General features: G+C 38.1%; 1 protein-coding gene across 1 annotated transcript in view; it reads left to right on the forward strand.

The window, feature by feature from the left end:
• The first annotated feature begins 893 nt into the window (after positions 1 to 893).
• The window catches only part of b4galnt1a (beta-1,4-N-acetyl-galactosaminyl transferase 1a), a 64,992-nt gene continuing 53,659 nt past the window's right edge, over positions 894 to 12,226 (forward strand). The window contains exon 1 of the mRNA XM_084427837.1: positions 894 to 940. Coding sequence (XP_084283963.1) covers positions 917 to 940 — 24 coding nt within the window. The 5' untranslated portion in view covers positions 894 to 916. The remainder of the gene's footprint in view (positions 941 to 12,226) is intronic.

Here is a 12,226-nt window from a genome sequence, read left to right on the forward strand (position 1 = left end):
TATCTTGGTGATTAGATTTGAAAGATCTCAAGCTCTTTAAAACTGAAACTGAATCTGTACAAATTAAAACATTGTCAGGTTTTATTTCCTCTACCCACTGTAACGCCAAAAGGATTCCTATCAATTCAACAGTATAAACTGCCAAATGATTTGATGTTCGCTTTACTCCACTAATCCACTGATTACTAGTAACGTTGACTAAAAAAGCAGCCCCAGTTGTTTGATGTTCTGGATCTTTTGATCCATCTGTATATAGGATTTGAGTCTGTCATGTCATCAGGATTTTCTAGAATTGAAAATATGATGTCATATTTTAGGGCAGCCTTGTTGAAAATCCCACTGCATTGAAGCCCCACCCACTGCTGACAGCTGCAGCCTGTTGTGATTCCAATTAGTGGCCTTTAAGAGGGGTTGCTTTACTAGAACAGTTTACTCCTACACATGCCTTAATTATTCACTGTTTATCATAGGAAAAAGAGATTCTGAGAATTGTGATAAATGTGGCTTGTCAGAAACAGTTGAACACGTGTTGATTCATTGCATAGGATACAACAGAGAAAGAATCAACTTTATAGAATCATTAAGATACATAGGTATTAATACACTGTCAGTAAAAAACATATTTCAATACGCACAGAAAGAGACAAGGGTTTATAGTGCTCTAATGAGGTATCTAAGAGAAACAGGATTGGTTAACAGAATATAGGTTATATGATTTTTTTTTTTTTTTTTTTTTTTTTTTTTTTTTAATATAATTAGTTGATTTTTGCTTCACTCGATTAACGCTTCACACTCCTGTCCAGTTGGTGGCGGTAAATGCACCATTTAGCTGGTTTGCCAACCGCCATAAAACTCCGAAAGAAGAAGAAGAACAGTTTACTCCACGTTCTTGTCTTTGCTGCTCTGGAATTTTCATATGGTGTTGTGGCTGTGTACAAATGTAAGTTATCTTAATTTTGTTTGTTTGATATATTGTATAGTGATGGCAAAATGAGGCTTCCTGAACCACTGACCTCGCAGCTAGTGATGGCAAAATGAGGCTTTCTGAACCACTGAGACCTCGCAGGCCATTGCTTCAGCTAAAGGTTCATTACTCGAAGCTTCATTCAGCATTGCTCACTAGTGACACCTAGCTACTGTGCAAAGAAATAGCAGACAAATTAATTCATTCTGAACAAGTGTCGCACCCTCCCTCCCTCCCTCCCTAATTTTATAAAAAAAAAAAATAATTTTATAAAAAAAATATATTTTTATAAAAATGCTTTTATAAATAAAAATATTTATTTGTAATGTAATTATATTTATATTTAAATGTATATTTTATAAAAAATATTTTTATAAATAAAAAATATTTATTTATTTATTTTTGTAGGCCTACTCACTGTTGATGTTTGTAACCTTTCATTTGCAATAATAAAAAGACATGATCAGATATTTGTCCATTACTGTGTATAATATAAAATATGTATCTTTCTCTGTCTGAATTTACTTGTCCAGAGTCACACACACAGTTCATTAATTATTCATAAATTGTTTGGATAGGGACAGTATGAACAACAACAGTGACACTGTTGAGTGCAGTGCTAGAGGGAGTGTAATAAAGTACATTTATTAATTTAACAGATTATATATAACTGTAACAAAAAGTAAACTGCAACAGAATAGTCCGGAAGGAAGGAAAATAAAAATAGATTTTTTTATTGAGAAACAGAATTATTTCAAGTGTGTTGGGGTTTAGACGATTCCTCTTCTTGGACAAAATCTCTCTAGCCTGGGAAAAGATCCTTTCACAAGGAACAGAGGATGCAGGGGAACGTAAAAATGGCAGTGGTACAAATGAGGACACTGATGCTTCTGTTGATCCCAGACAGGGGAGGATTCCCTCTTTCTTGCTGGCTCCATTACCAGGAAAAAGGAAGAGTCACAAAAAGCAAACAAATCCAAAAGGGCAATCCAAATCAAAAAGCAGTCCAGTCCAGATCCAAAAATCCAGAGCAATCCAAATAATCTTATCTAATTAATATAACAAGACTATAATAGGCCTACTATAATAATAATATACTATAACTATTCTAACCTGATAATGTAATAATATACAGCCCTCACATATGACACAATAATGACAATGATAGTTTTCTTACTCTCTGACACTACTACAACTGCTTCTACTACTGCTGACAACACCCACAAGGTGGCGCGAGTTTCGAACCGCCTTTTATCCGGAAGCGACACTCGGACCGAACCGATGACGTAGCCACACAAACCGAGGCCTCGTTTGTCATTAGTCACGTGATTTTCACGTTAACAACACAAGCCTCGAATCGCGGCTTCATCTGGCACGCCCACTTTTTCTCGACACACGCTCCGACGCCTCGGTTCAAATGTCACATCACTACTCGCAGCCCATTGCTTCACCCAAAGGTTCATTACTCGAAGCTTCATTCAGCATTGCTCACTAGTGACACCTAGCTACTGTGCTAAAAAATAGCAGACAAATTAATTTTGAACCAATGACCTCGGCCAAAGCCCGTCTACGGAAAGCCTGTTCACTCCAACGTCCTATTGGTTGTAGTTCCAATCAGAGTTCCACTGGGGGCGCTCGCCATGAGTGCAAAATGAATGGGAGTCTATGGGGCTAGACGGCTAAATTTGTCTCCCTCACCCGATTGCCGTTGAGAAATCTCAGATTTGATTGTAGGTTTTGCAAGTTCAACATGGGTTATAGATCGAAAGTTGAATGAACGAGTACTTATTTCTTTTCGATTTCTTACAGGTTGAGTTGCTGTTGCCCATAACACTCTAGCATTTTGCTAATGACGTCAGCATTCTGACGTCATTGACATTTTGAAAGACTTTTTAAAGCAAATAAGTGACTCTAAAAAATCTAACACCAAGCAATGTGTAAATTCTTTGCATCCCCTTTCGAAAACAACATTCAAACTAGAAAAATGCATTTCCGGAGGAACTGCAAAGTGTGCTTGCTCGGGTGCAGTGCACTAACGTTAGCAGGTAGTGGATAGATGCGAGATGCGAGAAAAAATGCGAGAATGCGAGAAAAAAGATGTAAAACTGCCTTTTATTTTTGAATTTAATTCCTCAATCAGCGCTGGACCGGCATTTTCTGTCTTCCGCTGAGCCCTGGCCGTAGACAGATCATATGTTTTACCCTGTCAATGCAGTAGTCTGCGTTGCGCTGATCTTATTCACACTATCGAGTGTAGGTGCAGCATTCTAACATTGAGTCATAATGAGCTGTTTGTGAAGAAATTATCCGCTTCCAAATTATGTCATTTTAATCACGAAATTGAAACATTAAAAAACAATTTGCTCTTTATGGTGTGCGAGTGATAGAGCGCGGCAGCAACGAACCATCAGCTTGCAGCGTAACAACATTGAATGCTCGGCCGAACAGCTGATCATAGCTGTACAGAGCGCCTTATTATTTTCCATCTCCATAAATATATCTAGTAGTAAAGCTAATGCAAGGGCTAGAAATCTATTAATCTTTTGCTGATACTTCCTTAGCTGTGTCTGAAACCGCTCACTCGTTCACTAATCCCTACATAATGAATGGCAGTTGAGTGCACTACATCAGCAAAGAATTCGGACGCTGACATAATTATCACGCGCCAGAGAGCTCAGACAATTTGTCATAAACATTACCTACCCATCTTTAATATTTCCTTTTCTTGGCTGTATGAATTGTATGTAACAATTGTATGTATGTATTTTTCACGTTTATTGCGTTATTTGATTAAAAAAATATATAATAAAAACACTTGCTTGTCATATTTATTTACTTTTTACATTTATATGTGAAAATTAAAGAGAACAAAACACTACACAACACATTTGTTTATTCAAATATAGATATAATGGTATATATAAATAAATAACCAGGCGTCTGGTCTTATAAATGATTGTTTTCTAACTCGCGTGCACCGTTGCCATGGTGACATTTTTGTTTATTTTTCATTCGCGCTCTATATCGCCTTATTGAGTTGGATTGTGGGAAATGGTAGGTGTTTCTCAATGTCAAGGATACTTCCTTGGCAGGACTGGTCCTTCCAAGTCACTTCCTTCAGAGGCTAGGCGAGGCTCCTCTTTAGCATTCGGAAAACACGTAAATGGAACAGGCTAGCAAGTGCACGTCAGTGCGTCATTACGTCAGTGAAAATGAAAAACAGAGCGTTGCTATGGACGCAGTTCTGTTCACTCAGGCAATATAATCGTTTTTAAATCAATAAACTCCTTTTTAATCATATAGATTATTTGACTGTCAAGTGTGTTTAAACAGTGTGGGTCAATTTGACCCATAACATAATGGATGTAATTATTTTTTAAAACAAATGTTTGGTAACGTAAATATATTTACATTTGAAAGCATATTGACCCGTTAACGCTCCGACTCCGTTAACGTCCAACATTTTGAATTTTTTGAACAAGATAGCAAAGCTGCGCGCATAGGATTGTGGGTGATTTGAGAGCACGAAGAGCGCGAAGGCTACACATATGCATCCTTTCCTGTATATGGGATATTTTTCGAACGAAGGACTCAGTCCTTGGTGGAAATTCCGAGGATCCTCGACATTGGAACAGTCCTTTGACGGATGTCGATGACGTAGCATCCTCGAAATTCTGGCTTCCGAGGATCAATTCCTTGACATTGAGAAACGCCTAACGTCTCAGCAAGTGTACATCGTATGTACACTCGAATTCAGAGAGGATTGTGGGTAAAAGTAGTGAAGAATGTAGGGAATGATGTCGTTCACTCAGAATTCGGACACCACTACAAAATGGCCGACACCCTAAATAGTGCACTATCCACAACTTTCCTGCGAGTCTTAATGGGCGTCGCCATGACACTCGATACTTCCTGTTGCCGGTATCTCAGTTCCGGTTTAGCGTAAAGGCCTCATTATACTTCTGCGTCGGACATACGCCGGAGCCTATACGCCGTAGGCAACGTGTTGGTTTTAATTTATACTTCTGTGTCGTTGTCCGCGTTGACGCGCACCTGGGGAGCATGAAACCCCGAGGGAGGGGTTCTGGCAGACCAATCACAGCGCTTGTGTCCGCGTAGAATTGACGCGTTGTTACATTTTTGGAGAGGTGCACGTCAGGGTACGCCGAAGGGTACGCGCGCTACACACAGCCTACGACGTAGCTACGGCGGCAGTTCGACGCAGAAGTATAAAACAGGCTTAACGCTCAATGAAGCTTGCACACAAGGGATACTTGCGTCGCGGTACAAACGGGTGAAACTGATTACTGACAAGTAGTAATGCTGACAGATAAGCAATGGCTCCTTGCGGCTCAACGTGTACCGTTGTCAGGAGCACAAACAACACGCGAAAACTGAAGGATTTTATGAATGGGACCTGTTTCCAACATAAATGGACCCTCTACGCAGAAAGAGTGTTTCTTGTAACTCTACTTAGAAAAAACTGCAGTACAACTGTATATATTTTTAAGTGGTATGTTTATTGATTTCAATAATGTGAAAATTAATTCGAGAATTAACTTGAATGTGCAGCAATTTGTACAAATAGAGAGTATGTAGGCCTACTATATTTGTTGTAGCCATTAAATAAGAGCATTTAGTTTCATATTTGTTCAAATATTATAATGTAATTTTTTCCATCTATGTTGATTATGAAAAGTGAACACCATGATCATCTTCATCTTTGCAGCAGACACTGACAGAAAACACTAGTTTATTAATAAAAATCAATGCACGCGTGTCACTGGATTTACAAATGCACATCTTGCTTATTGCACGCACACTCTGCACACATTTGATGTCGAAATAACGAGATATTGTGTTGAAATAACATTATTAATAATAAATCTTTAATAATATTTGATTGAATGCCGAATGTTGTGCTTGTTCAATTTAATAAAATTAATACTTTAATTGTGATCATTAAAATAATTGAATATTAAATATTAAGTGGCCAATTTTTGCTCGTTTATTAAAAGTATTTATAGATATAATATATATAGCACCCCCTCAGCATACGTTAACCGCCCCTGGTTATAACGGCCCACGTATTAAAAATGATTGGGTCTAAATTGGGCTCGGCTCATGTGTCGGGCCGGGCTCGGACACAACGGGCTCAGGTAGGGTCGGGCTTGATTTTTTGGGCCCGATCTAAGCTCTACTCCTCATTATCCAAGCAAATTGTTTGGGCTTGTTGAGGCTCTCTGTTAGCGGTATCTTCAGGATAACGTAAACCGGAAGTTCGTTACCGGCTTGTTCTACGTTGCCATAGCGATCACGGGAAAGGTCAGAGTTCGGGAAAGTCGTGGATATAGTGGATAGGGAGCGATTTCAGACACAGCTCTTGTCATCATGGAGAGCGCAGTTCACGGTTGCATAGCAACGACAGACGCCACAGGAGAACAAGCACTTGTGGAAAGGAGACAGCGGCGCGCTCGCGCTTTCCACTTGTTTTTACACATCTAATGTGCGTTCCATTCGACAGCGTCCATATGCAGTGTTCACTGCTCCCCTACTCCCTGTGAGCACAGTATATCAGTTGAAGTGGACTTCACTGACAATACCCGCTCATTTGAAACGCCCAGCAAATGTCATCAAAGAAAGTCAACGACGGAGTCGCGCAGATTATGATATAACAAATATATATAGGACTACATTCATATTTTAATTTTTATTATTATATTATATATTTACAATTATATTGCACTATTTTACAACTACCTAAAATAAAATCACTTTACCTCACAAACTAAGCTGGCTGCATTCACTGAGGTCAATTATAATCATCAAAAATAGTATATAATATTCACAACAATAACCGTTAAAAATACTGTCATTTGTATAACAATGGCGAAATGTATTACTTACACACATACGTAAACTCCTCCATCGTTATGACCGTTCTGACTGGTGATGACGTGATGCGCGAAATGAAGTCCACTTCGCAGTCCACAACGCACCTCTAGAGCGACGTTGTTGATTGTTTGAGCATGTGACTGTGCGTTTCTCCTTGTTTTCTATTGTTATGCGCAGCATATTTCCCGTACGCACAAACACAGCCACAGACAATGAATTGTTTGTTCGGTTATCGAAGAAGAGCATGATGTATTTTGTAAAAAGTTTTTTTATTATAATTTTTTTTTATTAACTGCTTTGAGGATTGGAAATGCACAATTCATGCATACAAATCTGTATATATTAATAAATGAAGATGATTAAATTAGACCAATGCAAAAAACGAAATTCATGCCTGCATTTATTAAGACAAACCTGGTAAAAACGAATGCAGTTTATACACTGACTTGGCTGCTCTGTGAAATGTAATACAACAGTGCCACCTACTGTCTAAATGCATTAACATTAAAAGGTGAAACTCTTGCATAGACATAGGTAAATGGGTTTGTCTATTAGCCTGAAAAAAAAAAAAAAAAAAATTCAGATCTTGTGCTTCCTCACATTGGAGTCCCGAGTTCATGTAATAATCTATTTTTTACAGTCTATGGTAATAATATGGGATGATTATAGTCTCAAAAAGATTAACACGTGTAAGCACACTTATCAATGAACTCGATACATGTTGCAGAAATGTTTTATCCATGCCTTTCAACTTGCGTGTGCAAAATTCAAAATTGAATGAATGTGAAGCAATTTGTACAAATAGAGACATTTTTGTGAATACAAATGTTTTCCTTTGTATTAATGTATCATAATTTGCGCATGCAACACAGAAGATGTGCATGTGTAGATCAGGTGACACGCGTGCATTCATTGACGTCTTTTCTGAGTCGATCTCATTTGATTCATTTGGATTTTGAGACTTTCTTTTCGCGGTTTTTAAGCATTTCACAACCCACACACAAACAACTACAAATGAATAGGCCTGGTGCTAATTATTAATGTGTGCACAACTACCCATCTATTTGACAAATTCACAAATGTGCGTCACTACATTTAAACTAATACAATACAACTTGTGTGTGCAAAATCCAAAACCACATGAATGTGCAGCATTTTGTACAAATAGAGACATAGTTGTTAATACAAAACCTCGATTTTGTATTAATGTAGGCCAGAATTTGTGCATGCAACAAGTAAGATGTGCATTTGTGGATGAGGTGACACGCGTGCATTCATTGACTCGTTTCTGAGTCGATCCTATTTGATTCATTTGGATTTTGAGACTTTCATTTCGCAGGTTTCGCCTTGCACGATCCACACACAGCTGTCAGAGAAAACCTGCTACCACTAGATGGCAGTATTCTGCTAAAACAGACAACGGCTGCGTAATCAAGCGTTCTTCCCCATTTAAGACGCTTAATGTGAGTGATATTGAATAAACAAATTTAGTACACAATATAGGCCTACCTTATTAATAAAGCATACTTTATAGAGGCAAACAGATTACATCAGATTATGAACAACACCCATAGAAAATCATTATAAAACGCTTAACGTGCAATCGCGCGTTGCATGTTCAATAAGGTGTATATCTTACTGCATTGACGTTAAGCTTTTTCTTTATAATCTGCTCTATGGGAGGAAAACTATAGAGCCTACAGACAAGAGCCTATGAACGCGACGCGCGGCGTTTCATGTTAATGGCATTTTCCTTCCTGTTAAAAAAAACTCTAAACATTTTTTTCGCAGTTGCGTTCATATTATATGCTTATTTTTATCTGACTACACATAATATACATAGTACACAAGCTTTGGAATTTGAAAATGTCTGTTTTTAAATGTTAAAGACGATTTTCACAGTAGGCTACATTTGTTTTCCCTTGACCCTTAAGCCATTGTTATAGGCTAGTCTTACTATAGCACGATTAGTTTTAACTATATATATCGACATGAAATATTAATTGAAAATCAACTGGCCCTACGTGTGTATAGCTGCATATTTGTACATGAGAATGCTTTGACGCGCTAACCACGGCTCGTGATGCACAAGGGGAACGTCTGCCAATTCCACTGCGTTAAAACATATAATTTGTTTTCATTCAAATTACTTTTAATATTTAAAAACAGACATTTTCAAATTCCAAAGCTCGTAGAAGGTTCCTGTAAGACTGATTTACAAGTAAAATTTGGACAATACTTCCCTTCATTTTTAAATTGCTATTTTTAAATCTAAATTGAAAACTTATTTTTATTCCCTGGCATTTTAATTATCTCCTGATGCTGTTTCTGCCTGTTCTGTTTGGTTATTTCTATGTTTTATTCTATTTGTTTTTACTTTGTTCAGCACTTTGGATAGCCCTGCTATGTTTAAATGTGCTTTATAAATAAAATGTACTTAATTACTTTCTTACTTTACTTCATGTACTGTATGTAGCCTGTATTCTGCAGAAAAATACTGTAATTCACTAAAAGGGTTTTTTTTTTCATGTTCAAAATGGTTGTAGTATGTTCCTAGTGACTAGACTGGCTTACTACAGGTGAAATTGTCCAAATACCTCCCTTGCCTATTTACAGTAAACAATATTTTTTTTAAACAAAAATTACTGTAATTAACCAAACAGGTTTTTGGTGACTTACTACAGGTGAATAATGCAACATTTCACCTGACTATAGGAACGTACTACAACCTTTGGAACATGAATAGAAAAACAATTTACAGTAGGCTAATTTAAAAAATCGTACTGTTCAATCGGGATATTGGCTGGACATGCACTAGGCTAAGTCAGTCTGCCCACTAGGCATTTACTACAACCTTGGAAGTATTCATTTGAATGAATGACTGGACGTTTATATTTTTTGACTGTGAGTGGAATTTGCAGATGGTCCCTTTAGAAAATGCGGCGAATATCAAACCTAAAACTTACTTCACTGCGCTCTCGGAGCGGTTTCTCTCCCATAGCCTACACATGCAAAGTTAAACGCAACTGCAGAATTTCATGTTAAGCTTTTTCTTTTTAACAGGCTCAGGAAGGAAAATGCCATTAACGTGAAACGCCGCGCGTCGCGTTCATAGGCTCTTGTCTGTAGGTTCTATAGTTTTCCTCCCATAGAGCATATTATAAAGAAAAAGCTTAACGTCAATGCAGTAAGACGGTGATATTTAAACTCAGTAGCCAATACACCTTATTGAACATGCAACGCGCAATTACACGTTAAGCGTTTTATAATGGTTTTCTATGGGTGTTGTTCATAATCTGATGTAATCTGTTTGCCTCTAAAAAGTATTCTTTATTAATAAGGTAGGCCTATATTGTGTACTAAATTTGTTTATTCAATATCACTCACATTAAGCGTCTTAAATGGGGAAGAACGCTTGATTACGCAGCCGTTGTCTGTTTTAGCAGAATACTGCCATCTAGTGGTAGCAGGTTTTCTCTGACAGCTGTGTGTGGATCGTGCAAGGCGAAACCTGCGAAATGAAAGTCTCAAAATCCAAATGATTCAAATAGGATCGACTCAGAAACGAGTCAATGAATGCACGCGTGTCATCTCATCCACAAATGCACATCTTACTTGTTGCATGCACAAATTCTGGCCTACATTAATACAAAATCGAGGTTTTGTATTAACAACTATGTCTCTATTTGTACAAAATGCTGCACATTCATGTGGTTTTGGATTTTGCACACACAAGTTGTATTGTATTAGTTTAAATGTAGTGACGCACATTTGTGAATTTGTCAAATAGATGGGTAGTTGTGCACACATTAATAATTAGCACCAGGCCTATTCATTTGTAGTTGTTTGTGTGGAGGTTGTGAAATGCTTAAAAACTGCGAAAAGAAAGTCTCAAAATCCAAATGAATCAAATGAGATCGACTCAGAAAAGACGTCAATGAATGCACGCGTGTCACCTGATCCACACATGCACATCTTCTGTGTTGCATGCGCAAATTATGATACATTAATACAAAGGAAAACATTTAAAAATGTCTCTATTTGTACAAATTGCTTCACATTCATTCAATTTTGAATTTTGCACACGCAAGTTGAAAGGCATGGATAAAACATTTCTGCAACATGTATCGAGTTCATTGATAAGTGTGCTTACACGTGTTAATCTTTTTGAGACTATAATCATCCCATATATATAAAGTTTGGTTTCGATACGTGACAGAGTTCCTGAGATATGGACGACTTCCTACGCCGCTGATTTCGTTTGGCTGTGACGGGCAAACGCTTCCGAAAATCAAAAATCCTTCTAGTAACTTTTGTGAGGCTTGGTCCAAGGATCATGTACGTCCATTTTCGTGAAGTTCGGACCAAATTTGTGACCTGTGAAACTTTAGTTTAGCTTTCTGTTCAATCCAATATTGCGGACAAACGACATGGACTCGTGATGTCATCTTCGCGAGCAACTTACACCGGTACTGACCGGACGTTTTAAAGTTGGAACGGTGTCTCTGTCTCAAAGGGCCTAGGCGCAGGAGCTGGCCAAAATTTTTCTCCCGGGAATAATAATAATAATAATAAGAAGAAGAAGAAGAAGAAAACTTAAGAAGAACTATAAGTGTGCTGCTTTCAGCAAGCACACTTAATAATAATAATAATAAGAAAACTTAAGAAGAACAGTAAGTGTGCTGCTTTCAGCAAGCACACTTAATTAGGCTACAAGACAAAAAATTATATCCTAAGAAAAGTGGATTTTGAGCGGTATAGCTCCATAGACCTCCATTCATTCTGCACTCGTCATGTGAGCGCCCTCATATGGAACAAGAGTGGAACTGCAACCGGAAGTTTATTGAGTGGCACTTCTTCCCATAGATATATATATAAACACTAGATACCTCGTACGCGATGTTGGCCAATGGAGGTCGACGTCCGCTGTGATAGAAATTTTACATTTAGATGTGTTCTTTTACTTTTAGATGTGTTTTTTACTTTCAGATGTGTGCAACTTGTGTTAACGTTGAACATTTATTTTTACTCATAAGCATTTAAAGAAATATACTGTAGGGGTAAAATCTTTGCGTGGCAGGGGGAGCTGCCACTCGACCAGTCACGGATATATGCGCCTGCCACTGCTTTATATGCGCCGGCCACTCGACCAGTCACGGATGTACGCGCCTGCCACTGCATATATGCGCCTGCCACTGCTTTATATGCGCCGGCCACTCGACCAGTCACGGATATACGCGCCTGCCACTGCTTTATATGCGCCGGCCACTCGACCAGTCACGGATATATGCGCCTGCCACTGCTTTATATGCGCCGGCCACTCGACCAGTCACGGATATATGCGCCGGCCACTCGAACTTACACAAT

This window comes from Rutilus rutilus (genome assembly GCF_951802725.1).
Source record: "Rutilus rutilus genome assembly, chromosome: 13".
Lineage (NCBI taxonomy): Eukaryota > Metazoa > Chordata > Actinopteri > Cypriniformes > Leuciscidae > Rutilus > Rutilus rutilus.